Source organism: Emydura macquarii, unplaced genomic scaffold (assembly GCF_026122565.2).
Source record: "Emydura macquarii macquarii isolate MOO-44397 ecotype Brisbane River unplaced genomic scaffold, CSIRO-AGI_Emac_v2 contig_967, whole genome shotgun sequence".
NCBI classification, from domain to species: Eukaryota; Metazoa; Chordata; order Testudines; family Chelidae; genus Emydura; species Emydura macquarii.
In genome coordinates, this window is record NW_027131104.1 from 116,700 (window position 1) to 142,892 (window position 26,193).

The following is a 26,193-nucleotide window of genomic DNA, read 5'->3' on the forward strand; positions in this document are numbered from 1 at the left end:
CTCGATACCAATTCTTAATTGTTGTCCTCTACAAACAAGTATCTTTGCTTGCTTACTTTGCTGGTATACATTTGCACCCATAACCTATACCTTCTAAAACCTATGCTGGTGGCTACCCTCACTAAAGTCAGGAAGAGCTTCAGTTCCCACATCTACTGTAGTTTTGCACCCCTTCCACCTCCCAAGTACACACAACGTTTTCCGTGGCTGTATATAGTGATTTCTAATGTGGGGTTGACTGTTTGCTGGGTTGGAAGCACAACTTTGATATTGTTGAGTTTGAGAAGACAAATGTGTATTGAAACATGCTTGTGACTTTTCATCTCTGAGCTCTGGACAGAAGTCTAATGCTGAAATGTGAGTATAAGACTCCCTTTAAAGACACACATTGCTAACATCTTTGCTTCTGTTTCTAGCTGTCCCGTTTCCTCCCACGCAACGGCTAACACTGAAGGAAGTGTTTGAGGATGGAAAGCCCAGGCTTGATGTCTTGAAAAGCCACTTAGTGAAGGAAGGACGGCTAGAAGAAGATGCAGCGTTGAAGATAATCAACGATGGGGCTGCCATTCTCAGGCATGAGAAGACAATGATTGAAGTAGAGGCTCCAATCACAGGTCAGAGAAAGCTTTCTGAAGATGGAGTCACACATAAGGCCTATCTAGAATTGCAAGCTGCCAAAAATAGCAGATCTACTGCTGTGTGTTCTTTCCATCAGTGTTCAGTCAGTGGGGTTTTAAAATTGCCTTTGCTCCCAGAAGAGGGAGCATTTTGGTAGCATAGATAAAGTTTTCACAAAAGCTGGATATAATGCTGCAGTAGCTTAGGTCACAGTGAAGCCATGCTCGCTGTTGCTGGCATGACCTTTCTCTTAGCATGTAATTCTGTCCCTTTTTTACTGTCCTTCCTCCCTTAGTGTGTGGTGACATTCACGGGCAGTTCTTTGACCTGATGAAGTTGTTTGAAGTCGGAGGATCACCCAATAACACCCGCTACCTCTTCCTGGGAGACTACGTGGACAGAGGCTACTTCAGTATAGAGGTGACAATTAAATCTGTGCCTTTGGGGATTACCACTTTAAAGACTGAACTAAGCCTAACAAATATTTCTCTTACACCATTTTTAGCTTTAATGTGCTTCTGCATATGAGGAAGATCATGTTGCTATAGGTCATCTACTTGCAGTGTGATTTGTTAGAAAGGTTTTAACCAACAGGACATTTTGAGGCAAGCTGAAAGTTGTTGCCTCAGTATGTAGTGACAGGAAAACAACTGTGGCAGGGCTAATGTTTAAATTCTTGATTCGGAGTCTGTAGTTTTAATTTCATATGTGGTTGTCGGTCTCTTTGTGAGCAGAGCAAAAGGAGGGTTGATGACGAGCACTCCTCATATTGCCCATAACACACAGTGATGAGGTGAGTTTCCTATCGGGGAAGAAGAGATGATCTTGAACCATTAGCCCCTGAAGTATTTAGTGTTGCATGAATGTAGAAGGCTGGAGTTAGAGGATGGAATTTCATCCAGAACATTGGACAGTATAAGCCACACAATAATCACAGTGCAGTGTCTTCTAACTACATACCTAACTATGTTGTAGCTACATGATGCTTTGATAGTGTAATGTCAGCCATCACACTTGAGTTTTGTGGCTTTGTGACTCCATTCACTGATCATGTGGTATTGCAGCTAGGCAGCGTTGAGAATTGTTGGTCTTAAAGGACAGATTAATTGACTTTGAGTAACAGTGGCAGCTACTTGCTCTCTGAACAATTGCTTGTAACTGAGCAAGTACATAGAACTTGCGTCAGGAGGTGGCTGGGACTTATCTTCATGTGGAAGAGTTACTAGTAAATGCCATCAATCCTGAAGAACTGTTATATTTCTTTGCAAGAAAGTGGAGTTGACTAGTAGAGGAGTGTTTATTCCAGTTAAAGACATAGTATAACAAGTGACATTCGAGATTGTAACAGGGCATAAGATGGCCAAATTTATGATGCCAGGGTTTGTGGGTCTTGCTTCTAAAGGCAACGGAATAAGATGCCACATAGCAATTTCAGTTAATGTCAGATATAAGAACAAAGGTAATGAAGATCTGACCTAGCAGACTCAAGCAGAAATTCTTTATGCAGCGATCAGTTAAAATAAAAGTGGGGGACTAAGAAGGGCGATTAGTGCAAATAGTTCTTTGAAGCATATTTACTATCAGAGTATTTAGTTGGGTACCACTGACAGATTGTGTTTTGGCAGATGCCTGGCTGCCTTCCATCCTAACACTTCTGAGCTTCTACATATTGATTTTCAGCCACGGTGAGACACTGAGCAGTTGCTGGATAGTGGACACATTAGTGCTTGGGAAGTTGAATTCCTAATGTTCAGCCAATAGAATTTCTGTAGTGCTGGCACTGGTGCCTTTGTGTATTATTTCTGGAAGGGAGAAGGAATGACAGGAGTTTCATGCTATTTCTACTTAAACAGTTTGGTTTGTGCATACTCCAGTGTTCTGTATTCAAATGTGTTTACCTGTTGAATGCCAGCTTAATCCCTCAAGGATCTGAGGAATATTTCTTTTTTGGTATTAAAGTTTGTAGATGAGAATGGAAGTTGAATCCATGGATCTGGAGCCCATACACTACAGTGTGCACTCTACAGAACATGGACAGGGAAGTGGCTCCTCACCCCCCTTGCTTTGATCCTTGGATCATATCGCAGATAGACTAGGTTGTCTAGCATGTGGGAGGAAGATTAAGGAGTAAGTGCTTTAAGTATTGTGGTGATGGGCGCTATTTGGACTAAAAATGGGAGAGCATCAGGACTAGGAAGACATTTGTGCAGCAGGCAGGAAAATGGATCATCAAGTCTGTCTTGGGAGAGGGTTGAGCTAAAAAATCATATTACAGAATAAAGGCTGCAAATTTAAATTAGTCAAATTTTGCTTGATCTGGTCCCTTTTTAAGCCTAATACATCTTAAAAGCTGGAGACCTTTGTAGAGCAACCCAACACTTTCAGTCTTTGGAGACATTTGGGACAGCTGTTCTTTGTAAGCTGTCAGCATGAATCCCTTTCATGCCATTCTTGACCCTCCTTTTCCCCTTTCCCTTTGAGTCCGCAGGGGAGATAAAGCCATGAGGCATTCTCTTTCCCAACAGAGCAAGCATTGATCTTTCACGAAGCTGGGTGGGCTTTGATTAGTACACGCGGGGGCTGATCAAAATGTCACTGATAAAACAGAATATAGAAGGCTTGCTTTCCTTGTGCTTATTGATGTGTCCCTTTTTTTCCCACCTACTGCAAAGAGATTCCCATTTGGGTGTGTAATAAACTGCAGCAGCACCAGTTTCTATAGTGAAATGGCAGCAGTTCAGCAGACTGCTTAGACAACAGCTGTGTGGGCAAAGAAGAGGCTAGTTAAAAAGTGGTTAATGTGGTGTCTTTCCGGATTTTTCAGGGTTTCTAACTTATACAGTGCAAACATTTTCAGTGGTGACTGGATTCAGCAGGCCAGCTGCTGTGATCTGAGATACTTGAGTGCCTTAGTTTTGCAGGCACAGTCTCTTTATTATAGAGATTCAGGTGGTTGTAAAGCATCCAGATTTTGCTGTACTTTCCAGTTTAAAAAGGTGAAGAATGCTGGCATCCACGGGCCCTATGTGAGTCATGGCACAAGCATGTGCATCCATGTGCTGGGAGGGGATGTTATCAAGTGTCTGCCCGGAGCTGGTGATAATAATGACCTTTTAACTGAGTGAAATAGGAGGTAATTATAAAATTGCATCCTGATGTATGCAGTCAGGAAGCAGCATGCAAAATGGGGGGCCAGGGAAGTTTAGAGACCAACTGTATTAGTAGTTTGGGACCCAAGTGACCGCTGGAAGATTCCCATGTTGCCATGAATGTTTGATGAGTTGCCAGGGTAAAAGTGGCTGTTTATAGCCTACGAGTTGAGTATTTAAATATGCCAAAAAGTCAGTTCTGTCATCTCAGAGATCTTTACTGTTTGTGTGTTGTAGTTTAAAAGCAACATCCCGTGGTGGTAGTTAAAATGAGCACAAAGACATAGAAATAACTTTTCCTTGCACAGAAGTTGAAGCTTTTTATTGCAAAAAGGAAACAGTCTATGTGAAATGCTTGGTCTCGGTCCATATCAGAAAACCCACCGTTGCAAGTGGGGCTAATGAGCTCTTGATTTGGTAGCCTCTGCAGAAGACGGATTCAATAGGACCTGGAGATTGAACTCCCGGCTCTCATCCCTAGAAGTGGTCTCTCCAGAGTGGGTTGGTGATTCCATATTGTGCAGCAGTATGTGAGGGAAGCTGGCATTGTTGCTTTTGCTGTTTTTGTATCTGTTCCAGGGATAAACAGAGGCAGCTGATCTCCAGAGCTGTCAGTCAGCACTAAAGTCACCCCCAATAAGTTAAAAGTAAAGGAAAAGGTTCTCATTCCCAGTGATGTCTTGTAATGACATGCAGTCTGGGTGCTACACTGTAGTCATGGGCCTACCACAATGGGGCAGACTGGTTAGAATTGTGGCTTGGATTGAGATCAGTTCCACGTAGCTTCCTCTTTATGAATCTTTCCCTCCTGTCATACCATGGGTGCCTGTCTTGGAAAAAGATATTCATTTTGTTATGTAGATAGTATTGTGGGTCTCCTGCAGGTCTGGTGGTAAAAGCTCACTTGTATTCTTGCTCTGAAGGACCCATGATCCTGCAGTCTTTGTAATTCTATTATGTAAGTGCTGGCTGTTTTCTGGACCGTTCTGTTTCACGTGTGAAACATCTAAGTTTAAAAAACTGTTTGCTAGTGCACTGGCTTGCTGCTGCCAGTGACGTGGAGGATGTTTGGTATCTGATTATGCCCATAATCTGGGAGTGAGAGAGGAGCTTCCTTTTAAAAGGTGCATATAATATTTGTGACTTCTCTCAGACTTTTAGTCAAACACATTCTATGCATCTTCCACTTATGTGGAGGATCTCCTGTCTTAGAGGCTTCCACGTGCAACTGCTTAAATACCTATGTATTTCCCGGTGTATACTGTGTTCAGAAAAAGATCTGATTGTATTAAGCACCAACAGTAGGAGTGAAACCTTAACCTAATTTTCTCCCTTCAAGATATCAGCTGTTAGTGGACAGGGCACTGGACTGGGACCCAGGAGAGCTGGGTTCTACTCTCAGCTCTGCCAGTAACCTGCTGTGACGTTGGGCAAGTCACTTTCTGTCTCTGGCCCTCTGTCTTGTCTCTTGACTGTAAACTCTTGGATGCTGGGAATATCTTTCGCTCTGTGTACAGTGCTTAGTGGGATGGGGCTCTGCTCTCAGATTGAAACTCTAGGTATGCTACCATAATACAATTTAATAAAACCCATTTTACTAAATATAAAATAAAACAATGGTGCCCAGAAACAGAATCCATTTTATTTATCAGTAGAGGTGGAGTGATGGATTAATTTGCCAAGTTAGATAAATTCAGGCCCTTGTTGTCATTGTCTAATTACAGAATTTAATGTACAATACATCTGCAGGGCTAGAATGTGCTGTTTTATCCAGGATGATTAAATATTAAAGAAACAGTCAAAGTTGGTAAGCCTAAAATTAGACCTAACAGCTCTTGTTTTGGTTTTCAGGTGTGTGTACTGAGTAGAATTCCTGTAAATCTCAGTATCACTAGAAGGGAGCAGTAAAGAGTGATGTAAAATTGCATACCCAGAGTGCTGCAGTGCTTTCTCTCTTTTGCATCCATCAGTTTGGAGGGCAGATGTACTTTTTCCCCGTGATAAGAGGAAATCACCAAAAAATGACCTTCAGGTTGGCACTTGTGATTGGCCCATGTAAAATAAGTTTGGTTTCACTCCAGTTCCCATTCTCAGTAGAAGAGTGTTCATAAAAAAGCCACAATAGCTCTAATAGATCCCATTTCTGGAGCGCTCATCGGAGTGGCCAAGATTGACCGGATCGGGAAGACCAAACCCCTGGAGATTGTCCATCCAATGAAGAGTTCAGATATGTTGACAGAAAACCTTGCATGTCCATTGTTCTAGCTATCCAGTGTGGTTTAAGAGGACTTCGGTCTCTAAACTGGGACTTCTAGTTTAGCACATTTAATTTTTAATGTGAATTTTCTAGTAGACTTAATTTGGGGCTGGCCAGCCTTGACAATGTCACACACAAATTTCATATCACAGCCTGGATGGCCCTGTTGGCGATTCTGATATTGTATCAGAGGGGAAAAAAGCCCTGAATGTTTGAAGGCAAACTGACCACTCCTTGAGCAAGGATGTGCATGTTTTGCCTTTACATCTTTCTTTCAGTTTCTCTGTTCATTCTTGTTAGCATTATCAAAGAAAGCCGTGATAAGCTTTTCTTGCTAAACCATGTAAGCTGTAAATTCACTGTGATTTAACGTACCAAACTATGCGCAATTGTAAAAACAGTAGAATCTGGATTCATTCTCTACCTCATCCTGCAATAAGATTAAATAATTCTCAGTGTCTGTTTTAGCATAGTTTCAAATAGCAAGCATTTAATCATATTCCATTGCTTTGTCCATCCATCACATTAGCTGTATCCCAGAAAGCATAACACATTAAAGAAAAAAATGTGGTCAGAGCATAGACTAGACTTGGGGAATTCTTTCTTTCTGTTCCCTGCTTTGCCATTGACTGCCACTTCCCTGCTGAACCTGTTTTCCTGTCTTTAGATTGGTAATACTTACTATTTCACAAAAGTGCTGGAAGGTTTATTATTTGTGAGCACTTTATACATGCAATTTTTTATTAATTTTTAAAAAGTCCGTTCAGATTTACAATGTATACATCTCTGTTTGTATTTGCATAAAGGAACGCTTTAAAAAGATTCTTCTAAGCCCCTTACCATTTGATTCCTTATGCTTCATTTAGGAAATGTTCTGTCATGGTTTATTGCAGGCTGTTCTGATCTCTTTGTAAGTAGTGGTGTGTTAGAGTAAATCTTCTGTATGTGTCGGTTTGTAAGGGAAAAAATTAAATATACATGTACGCCTGAGTGCATCGCTTTAGGCTTTAAGATTATAGGCAAAAAACAGGAAATTGCTAGTAATCCATAATTGTCTGAAGTTGCTACTGAGATGTTATAATCATCTAGTACTCAGTTTCTAGGCACAGAGCCTTGGAAAATCTGGATAAGGGATCTCTTTGTAAAACACCGAGTAAAAAAATCACATGAATGCAACTGTAGTTATCTCTAGTGCTTCTCATCCTGGCTCCTGTAGAGACATCAACAGGCTATTCAGTGCTCTTTGATCCGTTCCCCCTGTGTGTCCTCTGGAACCTTTCTCTCTCAGCATCAGTGATTGTTCAAATACTTGTGAAATATCCACACATCATTTGAGACTAAAATGTTATAAGTTTGATTTAAAGTTCTATAGGTTTTGTTCTGTTGTCAGAAAGCATTGTTTCATAGTTCCTTTACCCACCTGTTATTCTATACTACTATATTGGAAAAAAAAAGAAAAAGTATTCTTAAATATCTCTTTCCCAGATTGCTAATATCATGAGATGGTTAAAACTGAAAGAACTTTTAAACTCTGATTTTCTCTCCATTATTGCTATATTTATTTCCTCATTTTACTGAGGCAGTGAAACCAGCTTGGTCAGTTTCCTGATCTTCTCTCTCCATCTCTCAGATCAATTTGTTTAATTTATAACAACTTTTATTCTGAACCTAAATGTGCAACCTAAATTACTTGACATTTGCGTTACCTGTAGTCATATTTAAAATTAGGTTTGTGTAAGCATGTTTCTTTAGGGTTTGAATTCTGTAGCATGCAGAGAGATGCTTCAGAACTACATGGGACTCTAGAAATCCTTACAGTTACGTTGGCAGAAAGGCTCCTTATTCTCTGTAGATGTTAACATTTCAAATTAGTAATTCAGAGCTTACCTGGAGATTCAGTATTTAAGTAGCTTGATGTTTTAGCCATCTGTAATAGAAACTATATTGAAGTTGGTTTGTCTCTGCTCTGGAATTAGTTTTTACACCACAGCAAGTTGACTTCTGGAATACTGTGCACCCAAACCAGCATGTGTTAAGTGCAAAACTTGCTTTCTGATGTCAACCTTCATATTACATGTTGTGAAAGAATGTACAGATTTTGCAGCCTGTCAGCCTAAAGGGCAAGTGCTTGTTACAAACTTTAATCCAAGCCATACTGCTTGTTGTCATATCAGATTATCTCCCAACTCTCAAAACCATCAAGGCAAACTTGATACCATGTCTCCTATGTTAGAGAAATCAGCTGGTTAACAGTCAGTTTGCCACCCACAGGATGAGAAAAGTAAGAGTATTCTCTTAAAACATTTATCTTCAAAGCTTCTTTGGCAAGCTAGCTTGGAGTATTTTCCTGGTCCTAGTAAAGCCGTTGTCAATTTGATATTGATCTCTGCCTCGTAGATGACTATTTTGTTCAGTGACACTGTTCAAAGCAAGGTTGTGAAATCTTTTTTAGCACCCACAGTGTTTTGAGTTTTTCCTGTTTCAGAATTTTTAATTTCTTCTAACATCTATATCACATGAATATAACACATACTCAGAAGTTTTTTTTCCCCATACAAAAAACATTAGGCTCTAACTAATGTTCAACACACTTGATATAACGGTCAGCAAGATGGTTTGAGTCTATTAGACTTGTTGATCTCCAATTTAGGTTGCAATTGGACAGCTGTAGAGATACTGTCCATCTGTTTGTGCTTAGTTGCTCTGAAAATAAGTGCTCTTGCTTTGGTTTCTGCTGACAGGGAGGAAGGAAGGAAAAGCTGCCCCCACCCAGTGCAAAGTTGGTTTCAGTTGAGTGAGATCTCATCTGTCAGTTCTCCAGCTCAAGCCTAATATAGAGAAATGTTTGCTGTGGCTTTTCCCCCACTGGTGAAGTTGGCCAAGATAAGATCGGTTGCTGTTTATGGAACAAGGCTGCTCTTAGGGTTCTACTTGAAATCAACTTTTTGGGTTTATTTTAAGATGGCTGAACTTGAGTATCTGTTATTAAATGAGGATATTGATGTAATAGGCATCACGGAAATTTGGTGTATTGATGATCATCAATGGGACATGGTAATACTAGGGTACAGAAGGAGCACTCAAGGAGGACAAGGCCGTTGCGGAGAAGCTCAGTGAATTCTTTGCATTGGTCTTCACTACAGAGGATGTGAGTGAGATACCCACACATGAGCCATTCTTTTTAGGTGACAAATCTGAGGAACTGTCCCAGCTTGAAATATCAATCGAGGAAGTTTTAGAACAAAGTGATAAATTAAACCATAATAAGTCACCAGGATCAGATGGTATTCACCCAAGAGTTCTGAAGGAACTCAGATATGAAATTGCAGAACTACTAACTGTGGTCTGTAACCTATCGCTTAAATCAGCCTCTGTATGATAGTTAATGTCCATTTTTAGAAAAGGCTTCAAAAGTGAACCTGGCAATTACAGGCCAGTATACTGTAATGGGACCAGTGCTGTGCAACATGTTCATAAATCATATGGGAAAGGAGAGTCAATAGTGAGGTGGCAAAGTTTGCAGACAGTACAAAATTACTCAAGATAGTTAAGGTCAAAGTTGACCGCAAAGAGTCAACCAGTTTTGTGAGTTCCTTTTGTGACTGGGCAACAAAATGGCAGATGAAATTCACTTTTGATAAATGCAAAGTAATGCACATTGGAAAACATAATCCCAAGTATAAATACAAAGTGATAGCTTATAAATTAGCTGTTACCACTCAAGAAAGAGATGTTGGAGTCATATGTGGATAGTTCTCTGAAAACATCTGCTCAATTTTCAGTAGTGGTCAAAACTAACAATTTTAGGAACCATTCGGAAAGGGATAGATAAGACAAAATATCATAATGCCACTATATAAATCCATTGTACATCTTGAATACTGATTGTCCCATCTCAAAAAGATATATTAGAGTTGGAAAAAGTACAGAGAAAAGCAACAAAATTTAGTAGGGGTATGGAACAGCTTCCATATGAGAAGAGATTAAAAAGACTCTGTTCAGTTTAGAAAAGAGACGACTCGGTCTATAAAATCATGAATGGTGTGGAAAAAGTGAATAAGGAAATGTTATTTACCCCATCACATAACACATGAACTAGGAGTCACCCTAATGAAATTAATAGGCAGCAAGTTTAAAAGAAACATAAGGAAGTACTTCACACAGTGCACAGTCAACCTGTGGAACTCGTTGCCAGGCGAATGTTGTGAAGGCCAAAACTATAACTGGGTTCAAAAAAGAGATAAGTTCATGGAGGAAAGATCCATCACTGTCTGTTAGCCAAGATACTCAGAGACGCACCCCGTGCTCTGAAGGTCCCTAAACCTCTGACTGCCAGAAGCAGGGACTGAATGACAAGGGAGGGATTACTCGATTAATTTCTGTATGCTCTTTGTTCTCTTTGAATCATCTGGCACCAGCCATAGTCAGAGGACAGGATACTGGACCAGATGGACCATTGGTCTGACCCAGTATGGCCATTCTGATGTTATTCCCAAACACTCTTAGTAAAGTCTGTAGATGAGTAGTGCCCTATAAAAGGTTTTATGACATACCATCTTCTCCTTCCATCTCGTTTGTAGTGTGTGCTGTATTTATGGAGTTTAAAGATAAATCATCCCAAAACGCTGTTCCTGCTTCGAGGGAACCATGAGTGCAGGCACCTCACAGAATACTTCACCTTTAAACAGGAATGTAAGTATGCCCAATTCTCCTCAGTAATGACATAGATGCACTGGCATGATCTGGCCAGGTCAGGGCTCTCAATCCTCTGTTGGGCCTGCCTTGGATGGTCCCAACTGGCTTTGGCAAATGTCCCTGCACCTAGCTGTTCTCTTGTTTCCAATATCCTAGCACAGTATTTCAAATGCTCTTCAATATTGTGGGTGGAACCAGTCCTATGAAGTACTGAACATGTAGTAAAGTGGCATTTGAGTTCTCCTGATAAAAGGAATATGAGTGGAGATAAAAGAAGCTCAAGCACATCTCCTGTGTTCTTTGCATGCAAAGCCCCCTTCCCTGCTGGCTTCTAGACCCAGCATCCTATAATTACTGCCAAGTGACTTTCCGTTCAGTTTGTGCAGCTGGAATTGATTATTACAACTGGAAGAAAATACAGGACTCTTCCTAGTGCTTGTACTGGGCGAATCATTACCTTTAAGATAATTGTATTTTAGTTAAATATAGTATTTATAACTTTTAAAAGTATGTGAAAAACTAGTGGTGGTGATAGGTCAACTGGCATGTCACAGGCACAGTAGTGTGTCTCAACCATGACCTGAAGGAGTAGTTTCTAGAAGACAGACGACAGATCAGGACTCTGTGGCTCAGACACTGTCAGAGGGGTAAAGTGTGATAGAGACATACTTGTTTGTTCAGAAATGAACTGAGAAGCATCAGCTTGCTTCATGCTGAATGCTGAAGAACCATCTGATGGTGGTCATTATTATGCCCTACTGAGCTGGGCTGGATCTGAGCCGGTGATCTAGAGGTTAATGGTTCTGTATTCAGTTCCCAGTATCCCCTGTTGAAAAGCATAATAAACAAAAACTGCCTTTTCTCTTCCTGCACATAAATGTTTAACTACAGAAGCCTTTTAGTGCCACAGATATAAGGAAGGGAGAAAATGAAAAATTCAATCTCACCTTTTCCCTGTAGATGAATCTTACAGTAGCAGTAAGATTTCTTCCAAGACATCTAAGATGGCTGCAGACATAAGACCATGTGTACTTTGGCATGGTGATCTCCAAATGTGACTACACAGTATTGTAGGGTCTTATTACTTCAATAGCACCTGCACGGGGGACATTTCTGAATATATCTGGAAGCTTGTTGTGAAAGCTCAGCTTTTGCTTTTAGGAAACCCTTATTGGTTGTGTGACATTTACTAAAAACCTTCTTGCCCCACCGGTTAAAACAAGCAGCAAAAGACATCAGATTGCAGATTATTAATGGTTAAACCAGCAGGTGTCTGGACAAGCAGCACGTCCTGTGGTATCCATAAAAAGAAATCTGAAACATCAGCTTTTAGAATGCATTTTAATGTGGAGATTGCTGAATGTGAATATTTTTTGAGCCATTTAGGCCAGCTCAGCGCAGTAAATAAGAGAACTTGTTCTCAGTAGCTACTTTTGAGTGAAGGAACCAGATCCCTTTGGGTTCTGATCCAGTCAGGACTCAGGCGAAAAAGGTTGGGTCAGGTCAGTACTCAAATAGGAGCCCGTGAAATAACACAAGTTGCATGGCGTGGTGCTGAAGATGCACTGAAGGGTGCTGTGCTCTCTCTGAGTCAGTAATGAACTGGTGCCTCGGATGATGAGAGAACTGCTGCTAGTTGATTGACCCCTGTCATCACACTGAGGCATAAAACTGAGAACTTGAGCATATGTGGCTAGTAAAGATTGTATGGAATTTCTTGTAAGACTTGGCGTGTTAACCACTGTCATCCTGATCAAATTCTAACTCATTAGCCTCCCTGAGTCTCCCTGGAAGCACTTTTACCCAACTGAAACTGCAGTTCCTGATCTAACCTGTTACATGGTATTGCTGTGCCAAGTTAAACAGCTGCTGCATTTCTTAGTGTCTAGTCTGCATTGTAGTTGAAGCTTGTAAGATTCTTTTGGATCCTTTGAGATGAAAGGTGCAATATGAATGTAAGCTATTGATGTGATTTTTTTATTAGTAAACCAAGTTCTTTCTAACCCCCTGGCAAACGCTTAGGCCCCCTCTTCCGTGAAGTTCTTGGTATGGAGGTTAACATGCACTAGGTTATATTAATTTTTGAGTTTGAGGGGAGAAGATTAAAGTACAAGTTCCTAGCTGCGGCCGGGTTGGAAGCCTTTTCACTTTCAGGTTGATTAAGTATTTTACAAGACAGCTCCACTGATGCACTAGAGGAAAGCTTTGCTTAGAATATCATAGGTGTAGACTGTTCTATTTCACTTTGTATATTAACCTCCTGGAATCTCTTTGTCAGTGTTCCTACAGATCAAGGCCTTTGCTGCCTGTTCCTGTAGTATGTTGGTCTGAATGCATGAATGGTCTGGAACCTCTTCATTCAACTTGATCAACCCACATTGGGTAGAAGATAAACCATCTTCTCTCTCTCCTGCCCGCTCTCCCTGTTAGGTCGAATCAAATATTCGGAGCGAGTGTATGATGCATGTATGGATACATTTGACTGTCTTCCTCTTGCCGCCCTCCTAAACCAGCAGTTCCTGTGTGTCCATGGAGGACTGTCTCCAGAAATCACATGTCTAGATGACATTAGGAAAGTAAGTAATCTCACGTGTCACTCACACTGACATTTGTGTCGGGCACTTGTATTACCAGGGTTTGATTTTTAGTTACATACTCTCACAGCACAGCTCTGATGGATATGAGACGTCTTGCTTCCTCTGGAATCTTGGTTTGTTGAAGGTGGTCTTAAGAGAGCTTTCTTTGATCCATTTACCAAAAGGGGTTGGCTGGAATTTACACATCAGGTTCAGTATCCTCCTGGGAACCCCAGATCTCAGCAGGCATAATTCAGCCTTTTTTCTTTCTGAGGTAAAGAAATTGAATTCCGAGCAGTTCAGTGTGCGTGGGCCTTTTGGACAATATGTTAAAAAGCCAAAGCCCTGTCTGTTGCATGGACATTACAGCTCCTTAGTTCTAATTATGGAGTGTTCTGTGGACTGGTTAACTGCCCTTGCACCTCACAGCTGGTTGCTGTATATATGTAGTTTTTTCTTTGTTGAAGAAACATGCTATGTATGTTTGATACTCCTCCATTTTATCTTTAAATTTGTTAGTCTTTAAAGTGCCATAGAACTCTCCTTGTTTTTGCTGTATACAGACTAACACGGCTACCCATCTGGAACTCCATTTTATCTGCTGTTTCTGCTACTCCCCCATGTATCTTGAGACAGCATCATGAACTGTAGTTCTGCAGCACAGCTCAAGCCACTTTGAGTGTTTGAGTGTAATGGATCACACACTTCTCTTCCTCTCCCCACCCCATCCTTAGTTCTCTCATGCCGCCAGAGCTGGTTGGTTGCAAGGACTTAAGTGTCCCAAAGTTGGGCCTTCAGTCAGCAAAACACAATGCTAATTTAAAGGCCTTCAGGTTGGTCATTATGACTTTCTTCCAGCTCTTCTGCCTAAATTGCTGCCTCATAGCCTGTCAGTGGCATAGTTTGCATTTTAAAGTCTGCAGTATGTTTTTTTTTTTATTGTATAGACTTTTGTATTTACTTTTTCTGCTAGTATATAACTAATAAATAGCATCCTACGTGCTGACTGCATTTAAATTCAGTAGACACTGTGAGTGTAGGCAACATTCTCTAGTTGTTAGACCAGGGAGCTTAAAGTCAGATAGTATATGCTGGTTCTCCCACAATGAAGATCTCTTCTGGATGTTTGGAAGGAGAAGGGAAAGCAGGCAGGGGCAGAAAGCCAGGCAACCCATCAGCATCCAAGTGGTGACTTGCTGGCTGCCACTCAGACCTTGCTCCCCAGAAGATGGGGAAAAGAGAAGGGAGACAGCTCAGCTCAGTTGAGTAGACTCAGTTTTGGTCTCAGTAAGAGAGTTGTCCACAGCTCTAACCCTAATTTATTCAAACTAGCCCATCTCCAGAGCTCTTTTCCTTAGGGGTATGTACCCATTGGTTACAAAGCCACTTGATCTCCACAATTCTCCTCATTTTGTGCGCACCTTCCAGTTAGACAGGTTTAAAGAGCCTCCAGCCTTTGGCCCGATGTGTGACCTACTCTGGTCCGATCCATCAGAGGATTACGGCAATGAGAAGACGCTAGAGCATTTCACTCACAACACTGTTCGAGGCTGCTCCTATTTCTACAGGTAAGCAGAATTTCAGTGGGACTCAGATGAACTAGGGCTTTTGACTTGCCCTGCATAGTGTTTAAAAGCAAATGGAGAGATGGAGTGAAATCCAATTGTTGTGTTAAATGCCTCTACTTACCATGTTCTTGGGTGGTCTGCGTTGGCTCAGAAATCATGAACTTGCTTTAAAGCTGTTTTCCCCCTATGGGAAATCTGCTTGGTGGTACCTGACTCCCTGACGCTCTCCCAGGATGCATCACTTGAAATCTAAGTATCTAAGGGTGTAATGTACCTGTTATGGTATCTCTGGAGAGACTTTCAGGGGCCAGGGGGAGTTCAGATGAAAAGAAATAATTTTAAAAGGTAATTTTCTACACTGATTGACTCCCGCAACCTGGCTGGTTGGGATTTAGCACAGGAATCCAGACTGGCTACTGGTTCCTGTGTGCTTTGCGATTAGTCTTCGAAAGATGGCACTGTACATGGTTGTGGTCTTATTGCAGAGGTGCTGAGCGCTTGCAGCTTTCATTGGCTTTGAAGAATGTGTCTGCCCTGCAGCTGGGTGTGAGCCCCCTGTCCCTGGCTGACACTTGCGCTTGCAGGGCTCAAGCGATCATGCTAAAAATAGCCCTGTGAATGTTGCTGTACTGGCTGAGGCTTGGGCTAGCCACCCAAGCTTGAACCCAGGGGGTCAGGTGTGTCTGAGCTTGGGCGGTGAGTGCAAGCCCAGCTGACGTAGCAATATACACGCTGCTGTTTTTAGCACGCGAGCTCAAATAATGCAAACACGAGTCTATCAGCCAGGGTTGGGGACTCGCTCCAAACGGGATAGTAGACCTATCCAAGGTGCTCAACACATCTGAAATAAGTCCGCAACTATGTGCAGTGCTATCATTTAAAGATGAATTGCAGAGCTCAGGAGACTATTAATGCTCTTTGTTCTTGTTTCCCCTGCCTCCCCAGAGGAAGGAGGATTTTTGTCTTTGCTACCTACTAATGTATTTAAAACTCTTCTTTTTAGTTACCCTGCAGTCTGTGAGTTTTTGCAAAACAATAGTTTGTTATCTGTAATCCGAGCGCATGAAGCCCAGGACGCCGGGTAAGTGCTGCAGTGCTAGGACTGTGCAAGAATTTTTTCCCCGGTTTTTTACCCTTAAGACCAGAATGCTAACCCCGTGCCCTGCCTTTCAGATACCGAATGTACAGAAAGAGCCAGACAACAGGCTTTCCATCGCTAATCACAATCTTCTCTGCACCAAATTACCTAGATGTGTATAACAACAAGGGTAAGGCTGGCAAGGCCACATCTGCAGTTGTTTTGAATGCCAGGGCTGTTTTAATATTAACCCTTAGGAAACCCCTCTCCAACTTCCTCCTTTTGTTTTGTTAGCAGCTCACTCCATCCTTCTGATTTGAATGAAACCTCTTCCACTTCTCTAGGTGCATGCACAGTCTGAGCCAGAATGTGCTAGCCAGTGAGCATCTGCATCATGCTGGCTGCTGTGTGCTGCTACCCCCACTCCACCAGCCTGGCCTGACCTGCTGATACGGTTCTACTCCCACTCATCTGGTTCTCAGCTTTCAGGGGGAGGTGGGTGTCTGGGAACTGACAACTGGGGAAGGTGGTGGGACAGCTCAGAATTGGTTCCTCAAGATCCTGAAATTAGCACTATCTTCTCTTTGCCACAGTGGCCTGATGAAACCCTTAGAAAAATATCTCCTCTTCACTGTGACGCATGCTTGGTATACGCTAGTGTTGAATACAAAAGAGCTTCATTATGTGTCAATTTGACAAAAGCCTGCAAACTCATAGTGAAGGTTGCCACTCTGATTTGCCCCTATCCCAACGGATGTATTGTAGTACCAGTGCACAAAGGAACAAATAAACCATGGAGTTTTGGATCTGAATTTCTTTGCTCTAGTCAGTTTAACTTAGATGCTTCAGCATTACAAATTTTCCTTGTTTTGGATGGTGGTACTGAATGAAAAATAGCTCTGCTATTAGCATTGCAGCTGCGTTCAAATTGGCAGCAGATTGATGTGGCATTGCTATTGAAGTCACGCACTGTTTCATGGACATCATCAGGTCAGTGGGTCCGCAGGACACACCATAGCTAAAAGTGTTTGACTTATAAACATGAAGGAGAAAGGAGGGAGACTAATTGTTCAGAGTGTTCCGTGGTGGTTATAAATACAAATAATGGGATGAAAATGAGCAAAGGTAAAATTTAGGCTGAGCGCCTAAAGTCCTTCCTAGTAGCCTGGTCTGTAGGGCTGAGAATTAATCTTGAAGAGGAGTGGGTGGCAATCAGTTACTCTGTCTGGACAAAGCCCTAGTGTATGTTTTAGAGGGAGAAGTCTTGCGCTGTTTGGCCAAGGTTACTTAATAGGCCTTCACCTCTGACTCTGATATCTATGGGAATGTCATCTTATACCCTGTCATTAGGGGGTCCTTAAATGAATATTGACATGCATTGGGGAAAAAGAGCAGTGCTGTGTGATTAGAACCACACTGAGGACTAAAAGCAGCTGCAAATTGTCTTTCTAAAACTAAAAGCTAAACCTTTTTTCTTAGTTTAAACTGGACTAAGTAGCAAACTTAAAAAGAGCCCTTCTTTCCTACTCTGATCCAGAAATGGCTTACCTGGCTGTAACCAGTTATTAAAATGTCTCCTCTGAGATGGCAGCTTGCGTGCTGTTACAACTAAATTGTTAAGTTATAAGCCCCAAGGGAATGACATACATGCTGGTAATGGCAACTGACCAGTAAGAGTAACTGTGCCGTTGTAACATGCAGCTACTGTCCATGTTGGTAAAGTTTAACCCATCTGATGTTAAATAAGGAATGGGGGAAACTTTCCACTGACCTTTCTAACCTTTACTTAAGATTCAAGAGTTTCTAGTTCATGGTTACTTTGAGGTGACCTTTTGAGGCTTCTGATCAGTGTGTACTTTTTCTTTATAGTCTCGTATTGTCTTGAGGAGCTATTTGGAAGATGAGCTATTGTGTAATCTCTGAAGCTTCCGTTGGTTATGTGCCCTGTAGATAATAAATTGAAAATATCACTTACGCCTCTTAATTCTAGATAAGTCATAGTTGGGTGCTGCACAAATTGAACCAGTTGCCATTGTTTGATCACTAACAGTGTGTTAAGTGCTGTACGAACCTAGAGGGGGAACGGTCTTTGCACCCCAGCATTTACTGAGCCTGCATACACACATTTTCTGTGTGTTCTTTTTTAGCTGCTGTGCTGAAATATGAAAACAATGTCATGAACATCAGACAGTTCAACTGTTCTCCACACCCTTACTGGCTTCCAAACTTCATGGATGTCTTCACATGGTCTTTACCTTTTGTAGGGGAAAAGGGTAAGAAAAATAAAGCATTCAGATTTATGTTTGTCCTAAACAGTGACAGATCATAGCACTATATGTGTTAGAAGCCTCCCGAAGGTAACTGTCTGTAAATATCAAATCAGATGACATCTGGGAGGTTTTAAATGTGTGATGCAGTGTGGCAGTGTAAAATGGCATTGATAAATGGTTCAGTCTTTTTGTGACCAATTGTAAACTAGTAGAACTCTGGCTAAAGTTCTTCAGATTTTAATTTGTTTTCTCAAACATCTGCTTTGTCGTTACCAAGAAGTTAAATAAAATGACCCGTTTTCACAATATTTTTGTACTGATGAACCAACCCTGATTAAGTAACTTCCCCAATAGTGCTGACATCTTTTATGTTACTCAGAAAAAAAGATAAATATCATGTGGATGTGTGGCCCATCAGAAAGGGGAGAAAGATCATTCACCACAATCAGGAGGGAGAGGTTTTGATTTCAGTTTTAATAAGGTACAGCTGCCTAAAAAAAAATAGATTTTGCCAGAACTCCAGCTTCTTAACAAAGGAGTGCTGAATTCTCCCAACTAGTCGAAGAATCTAACTCATTGCTCTGGTTTTGGGGATAACTTAAAGGTCTAAAATGTTTACTCTGTGGAATCAAAGGTTGAAATCCCAGCAGAGTCAACATTCCCTGAAACTGATGGAGTATTGTATGGTTTTTGTGGGGTGGGTGGAGTTGAGGGACTTGGGGAAAGGACCTTAACTGAGACCCAATCTATTCTGCGTGGACACTTTGGATACCCCACTCCCTGACCAGTTCCCATCCAGTTTTGCACTGCTCAGGTTGCACGCACCTCTGGCAGAGGATGTCAAGTTTCTAATCAAATGAGTGGGATCCTCTGCAATGAGAGATGCTGCAGACTGATATCATATGTCAATCCAGCTCACCCTCTCATATGCCCTCCTCCCTTGAGCAGTGTGACCATCAGGTCCTCCTCTAATCCTTTTATTTGTCTACTATTTTTATTTGTCACTATTTCTTGCAGTCACAGAGATGCTGGTTAACATCCTCAACATATGCTCTGATGATGAGTTGATTTCAGATGGTGATGAAACATTGGAAGGTAACAACCTTTATTATAAGTTGGGCCATTAACAGTGGTGGGGGAATGATTTAAAGCTAAATCAAGAGAGATTGGCATCCACTTTAGAACTAGATACCGAAGTGTGATTTCCAGTAACCTTTCTGTTAACCCTTTTGCTTCTGTTATAATGCACAGGCAACTTTGTCCCCTTGCAATCCAGTGACAGTGAAATGCATTGGGTTATACTTATTTGTGGAGTTGCACTCCTCACTAAATGTTCTGAAAAATGGTTTTCCGGCATTACCAGAACCCGGGATTATTCCCACATTACTTTTTCTGGCTCAAACATTCTTACCCAATTTACTGGTGCGATCTGTCTTTCTGCTGCTACTCTGGCTTGCTAGATATAAACCTTAATTCAAGCACTGGGCCAGTCTGTCCTTCCTTTTCATACTAGCTCCAGAAATATCAGCCAGTTATTTGGTACCGATTAGTGATTTTGAAGTGAGGCGTGAAAGAGGCTGAATGCAGGTTGATTACTACATACATTTTAATAAAAGAGCAGGTATTGGGAAAAAATTAAACATGGAAGAAGCAGGAGCGGTAGAACACAGGTATAATGTAACAAAGTGCCGCTTCTGTCAACAGGTCAAGACTAACCTGCTTCTCCCATTGCTTTTTGGTTTTGATTTTTTTTCCCCCCTCCCTCCCATGAAAATTAAATTTGTTTCTTCTATCTCTGTCTTCATCTCCTTGTTTCTTGGTGTCTCCTCTCCCTGAAGATCACTACATTTCAAGCTATCAGAAAGGTACCCAGCTAGAATTTGCTACAAGCATAATTTGCTACAAGCATAATTCTCACTGCCTGTGCCACCAGATTCCTTGGAGTGGATTTGAATGACTGACCATCCCCCTTTCAGTTTTAACATAAGCACTGTGTGTGTTTTAACCCTGCTGTGTTCCTCCAGGGACCTGAGAGATGGGGTCACGTTTCTATTTGATTTTCTAATGCAGCCACCTAGTGCATGGCTGACCCTTTGGTGCATGTTAGATCTCCAGTTTGGCTTGTACTGTTCTAATGTGTGGTTGGGCCATTTGAAGAATCTCAGCTGAGAGGAGATGTATCTATCATCTTTCTTACTTTATCACCAATCACCTTCCATGCTTTTCTCCCAGTGTTTGGTGTGTTTAGTGAAAGGGGAATGCACCCACCTCACTGTATGTTTGGGGGAGGGTCAAAGCAGAGTTGCAAAGCTCCACTCGGCCATTCACTGTGTGTTTATGCCAGAGGTGATGCTTGTCTGACCACTCCCTTCTGCAGGCACGGCCTGGCATTCCAAGATATTCATGAGTCAGATTTATTACTCTTCTGCCTTCCCAAACTGACTACATGGCTGAGTCATTTGTGTTCTATTCTGTGTAATGCGATCAGACCTGTCGAGTAAAGGTCTGCTGCTTCAGGCAAGAACTGTGTGGTCCATTCTTCTGGTGGTTCTACTCTTTCCTTAGACCTGTATCCTGTGTCATTTTATCTGTCACCCTCCTCGCTCCCATTCAGACCACACCCCTTCCCCAGTGACTGTTTTCTAAAGAACATAGCTGTGAATTTGTAATCCATGATTTCTCTTTCCAAGAGCCAGACAGATGCTTCATCCTGACATTACCTACGGCTTTAAAAGGGGGGCAGGAAATCCTTAAATGACTTTTTTTTCTTCCAAAGGAGGAACAACAGTCCGTAAGGAGATCATCAGGAATAAGATTAGAGCCATTGGGAAGATGGCACGTGTTTTTTCAGTTCTCCGGTAAGAAGGCAACTTGGGAGTGTTTGTGTCTGAGCTTAATATGCAACCTGGGCACTGCAGGGTGCTCCTCTGTCTGAGCTGTGTGAGTGAAAATAGCATGCAGGCAGGAACCCAGTTCAGAAAGACTGCAAAACTGTATTAAGGTGGGGGGTCTGGGTGGCAAGGGTTTGGGAAAATTGCCACCATCTATGTGTGTCTGGTGCTGCAGAGTTGGTGTTCAATCCTGTTCTTGGTGCAACCACAAAAACCTCCATCCCATCTAAACTGGTATCCTCATCAGCAGAGAAGATTAGACCTTGAGTGGGGAATCCCTCCAGATCAGAGGTGCACTTAACAGGGAAGTTTGGGGAAGTGCTTGCCTTGCTGTTGATTGTGCTGCGTGTCATCCTAGTAAACAGAGTACCTGAGCCTACAAGGCTGTATTAAAATTACTGATAGCTTATGTTTGATGGCTTTTTCTGTTTGGTGGCCTTCAACAATGTATGGCCAGATTACAGATTACCCGAAGGTATGTATATAGCCTTTCCCTGTAATGGAAGGAATATTTCCGTGAGCATGCCTCTGGCTGTAACCCTCTTGCTAAATGCTGGCCTTGGTAGGAGTAATGCATTCTTCTGCGTCCTTTTTTCAGGGAGGAGAGTGAGAGCGTGCTGACTCTCAAGGGCCTGACTCCCACAGGTACGCTGCCCCTGGGAGTCCTCTCAGGGGGAAAGCAGACTCTACAGACTGGTGAGTATGTGAGAAATAACCCTCTCTGTGAGCTCCATGCACAGTGTATCAAATGTTCCTGTGTTACACATGTACACAGGTGCTTCTCAGCCTGTGACTTGGGACCCCTGTGGGAGCTGCCAGCACTTGTTTGGAGGAGTCAAGCTCCCCCATTCGCAGTATCTGGCGTTTTGCTGAAGCAGAGCTGGCACAGAAATACCTGGCCTTCAGGTGCCACCTTAAACCATGTGCCAGTTCCTACAATTCCTCCCCTGCGGCACCGTGGGAATGGGGGCAAAAGATTCTTGGGAAGACTATTGTGTGGGGTCACAGAAGGGAAAGGTTGAGAACTGGTATAAACTGATAAAAACCTGGGTGAGGGAGTCTTTTTTCTAAGATACTAGTATAATCTCATGGTCAGTAGTGGTAGCAAGGGTTGAGAATGAACAGAATCGGGCTTCAGGCCGTGTGGGTCATCTATTGTTTGTTGTTTAACAACTCAAGATTTTTCCCCCCTCTTAACATTGTCTCCAGGGCATTCACTGCTTCACCTATTCTACTGCTGCTGGGTAACAATGTACTTGAATAGTATGAATAATATGATAAATGAGTGTGCTTTTTAATTCTTTCTTATCAAACTAAATCCCTTTGTTTTCAATCCTAATATTATGATTTCAGGAGGGGGGAAATTTATATTTTTACTTTGAAATAAGTTAGTTCTCTGAGGTTTGATTTTAATATTCAGACTTGGCAGACCCAGTGACTTGGTGCATTGGGTTTGAGCAGCTTTCCTGTATGCTTGTTACTTACTCTGTATTTTTGGCAAGGATACTTGTGCCTCACCTGGGCTTCCCACCAGTCAGTCTCAAATTCATATTAATGTTCTGAGAGCCGCACTGATCAAACCTCACATAAGCAGAGTGTTTCAGGCCACAGGGAGCTGAGATTGGCTGGTGGTCAGGGAATGAGTTATCATGAGAACATGTGTCCCCAGAGGGAATCCTGTAATCTAGTGTTTTAATCCTTTCCTGCTGCCAGCCCTTGAATACTGGCATATAATCGGCCTGCTTTCCCTTCCTGTCAGCATTGGATGATTTCCTGATGGCTCAGAAAGAGGTTTGTTCTGGGACTGTCTAAATATTTCACATGTGCATGAGAGGAGAATTGCTGTGGGATCCTATTAGGTTTGGAGGATATGGCATCTTCTCACTCTTTGTCCAAGGAGACGTGCCAGCTTACTTTACACTCCCTCCAGTGTGGTTTCTGTCGCACTGATTAAGTGATAGGCGTGAGAATAGGAAGTCAGTAGGTGAGAAGGCGGCTGTTAGAGTTCACCTTGACCCTGACCTCATGAACTTGGGATGCAAGACTAGAGCCAGGCTTATTCATGTAGCAGCGTTTTATGCGGCTCTAGTTTGATGGATGCTCCATGTTCTAGACTGCAGAGGTGGAAACAGGCTTAGGACACAGCCTTATATCTATTGCTTTGTAGGCTCTTCCTCTCCCCAGAACCCCACCTTCTCAGAGGTGAGGTGCAATGCAGTTACATCCCACAGTTTCTAAAGAGCTACACTTGGACCTGAAGTGAAGGAGTTTAGCTTACTCAGCTTCATAGTGAGCTTTGTGGTTTGATCCTAGTAGTGAGAGATCAGCAGGAATGATCTCACTGGTCTGCTCGTTCTTACCCTGTTCCTTCTCCTTCAGTCTCTGTAGACTTCCTCTCTTCTGCATGATTTCTGAGCTTCTCACCTTCAAGGCAATCCATAATTCCACTGCTACCTGCATCTCCAGCCTCAGCTCCTAAGCTCCACCCTGCTTCTTATGCCCTCCCCAAGCTTCTCTCATTGTCCCTCTTGCCTACTCCATCCCTTGTCCCTTCATGCCTCCTTCCATGCTACTCTGTGTGCTGGAACATGCACCAAATGCCCTCCTTCCAAACCCACTCGGGAGGCCCACCTGTTCAGTCATGCATTCCACAGAGAACGGCCACGCCGCACTGTGAGCGTACTGTGTTGTGTTGGGTCATCTTGTGCCTTCGTTGTCCAGCCCAAGAAGCTGAGCATTGGTTTGCTCACCATCTCTGTCTCTGAGCCTTTTACAGATCTTTAATAACATGAGATGTTGAACCCAGAGCTACGATGTTAATACACAATTCTACCCCTTCCTCATCCTCTCCATCTGGAAGCCTGAACACGTGGCCTTTACGTTGTGTCACAAGGATGTAATAATCTCAGGCACACTCAAGCCTAAAGGGGAAGTAGTTTCCAGTCAAGGTCCCTCCAACAAGAATGCACAACCAGGTGTTGACAGGGGCTACTAGCACAAGCACATTGACAATCCGTAGTGCCAGGGGCGGAGGGAGACGTGACATTGCTGAAACCGTATGGTGTCTTGTTGCTTAGTAACTCTCTTTGTGGGAGGAGTTGAAGCCAAGAAGGTTTGAAATATCGGCCTGTGTTGCGTTCTACTTCAAGACATCAGGAGCGGAGCAGCCTACTTACTGTGCCACTCAGCACTCCACTCCCTGACAGGGAGCCAACCCCCTCTGTTCCCCATCTATCCAAATGCCAGCTTGTTTGGTTAAGATCAGCTTCTTACTTAAAAGACAAGGGCACTTCTGCTCCCGGTAGGCTGATGTGCTGCAGTCTTCAGGAGGCACTGAGATCCATCCATGGAGCTCTCCTTCCCAAAGCCTCACTAGGCTGAAGGCAATAGCAGGTGCCCATTAAATATATGCTTTGCAAACCAGTGGAAACAGGGCAGTCTTCAGTCCAGCAGGTACCAGCCCCATGGTTGTCATGGGACACAGATGCACCTGGCTTAGGAGGTGCTGAAAGGCCAACCCTGTTCTTGGTTGCTTTGTTACTTTTCCTTTGGACTCAGCAGTTTCATGTGTTTGGTGAACTTCGTGCCACTAAACAGCCTGAAGCTTGAATGCTCAGCTTGAAATCCCAGCTGAGTGAAATCCCCTTTCAGCCCTTCTGTCTCTAGCTCCTCTCACTCCTTCTCTGCCACCCGATCTTCATCATGATCGACTTACTGGGGCGGGGAAGGTTGTGGGTCTCTGTAATGGCAGCAGTAATGTTGGTTCACTCACTCTTTTCTGTCTTCATTTTTGCATGCCACTGTTCCTCCTGTATTACAGCCACAGTAGAAGCGGTAGAGGCACAGGAAGGTATGGCTAGACTCCTGCGAGAGACTCAATCATGTGTGTCTGCTAATTTTAAGGAGCTTTATCAGCAGTATGAAAGCTTTTTACTCTTGCATCACCAGAAATGGGGGGATAGGGTCCTGCTGGGAAGATAAATAAAATATTGGGCTACTTCAAATCTGTCTCAGCTTTGATGTCACAGAGATGAGTTGGGATGCTTCACTTCAAAAGACTGGACTTCTGGGACTGCTGTATTGATGTAGCAGGATCCCAGACTGAGAATTCTGGTGTCTCATCAACGTCCTAGTGTTGGTCCTGTAACTTCATCCCTGAATGCCTTGTTGTCAAGGGCCTGAGCTGAGCAATACATCTCTGAAGGCTGCAAAAACACTTGGCCAAAATCATGTAGGAAACATTTGATTGTATTTATTGCTATCCTGGCTCATTGGAGTCTGATCTCAGCCTTTGTCTTCCCTTCAGGTGGGGTGGACACAGTGTGGAGAGGCAGTACTCTCTCTGCAGTTAAAGTAGTAATACCAGAGTAATGAAATTACTGCTTTGGAAACTTACATTCTCTTTCACAGTTTCATCGGATTTACACTGGGTAAAATTGTACTCTTTGGAGATCCCAACATCCGAAAGAACTTAATCTTTAAAAACACTTGGAGCAAAACCCATTTACTTAAATCTGTTGTAAACCAAACCAGCTAAATGCTTTGTGTATGGCAGTCCGTGCAAGGAACTTTACTGCAAGGTTGAGTAGAAACAAAGACATACGCATCTGTAGTGGGGCACTGTCCCATGTGTTTAGCTCCTGGTCATGCAAGATAAAATGCTTCCTTTCCGATCCAAGGATTAGCTCTTTCTCTTCTTTGTGGTGTTGCAGTGCGTGGTTTTTGTGTTGAAGTAAAACGCCCTTTGTTGATTTGTCCTCACTATTTTTTTAGTATTATGTTTTTCAGCTTTGAAAGTGTGCTGCTATTTCACTGCATTAACTCTTCAGAGTACTGGGCACATGTCTGGCCTACAAGTTGCCCCTTCTAAACAGTATCGGAAGGGAAGTCATAAGCAAAAACGATGCAAATAAGCACTGATTTTATTGGTGCTGCTGAGTAAATTGAACTGGGCCCTAGAAATTGACTTAATGAAAGATAATGCAACTCTATATGTTACCAATATAACTTTGCCAGTTCATGAGACAATGATAAAATCATACACCGATCTATTGCTTTACTTTATTTTCTTAACCAGACATGTGCTCTGTA

The 26,193-nt window shown here is 42.5% G+C and overlaps 1 protein-coding gene across 4 annotated transcripts in view; it reads left to right on the forward strand.

Annotated features, from left to right (window-relative positions):
* The window catches only part of PPP3CC (protein phosphatase 3 catalytic subunit gamma), a 49,202-nt gene that overhangs the window by 17,985 nt on the left and 5,024 nt on the right, over nucleotides 1-26,193 (forward strand). The window contains exons 2-14 of one of the 4 annotated variants that reach the window (XM_067543671.1): nucleotides 417-614; nucleotides 914-1,038; nucleotides 10,605-10,716; nucleotides 13,150-13,295; nucleotides 14,724-14,863; nucleotides 15,867-15,944; nucleotides 16,037-16,131; nucleotides 18,089-18,214; nucleotides 19,229-19,306; nucleotides 20,050-20,076; nucleotides 20,988-21,069; nucleotides 21,701-21,798; nucleotides 24,923-24,952. In XM_067543671.1, the coding sequence (XP_067399772.1) occupies nucleotides 417-614; nucleotides 914-1,038; nucleotides 10,605-10,716; nucleotides 13,150-13,295; nucleotides 14,724-14,863; nucleotides 15,867-15,944; nucleotides 16,037-16,131; nucleotides 18,089-18,214; nucleotides 19,229-19,306; nucleotides 20,050-20,076; nucleotides 20,988-21,069; nucleotides 21,701-21,798; nucleotides 24,923-24,952 (1,335 nt within the window). The remainder of the gene's footprint in view (nucleotides 1-416; nucleotides 615-913; nucleotides 1,039-10,604; nucleotides 10,717-13,149; nucleotides 13,296-14,723; nucleotides 14,864-15,866; nucleotides 15,945-16,036; nucleotides 16,132-18,088; nucleotides 18,215-19,228; nucleotides 19,307-20,049; nucleotides 20,077-20,987; nucleotides 21,070-21,700; nucleotides 21,799-24,922; nucleotides 24,953-26,193) is intronic. The other 3 variants (XM_067543673.1, XM_067543672.1, XM_067543674.1) reach the window with 3 other exon arrangements.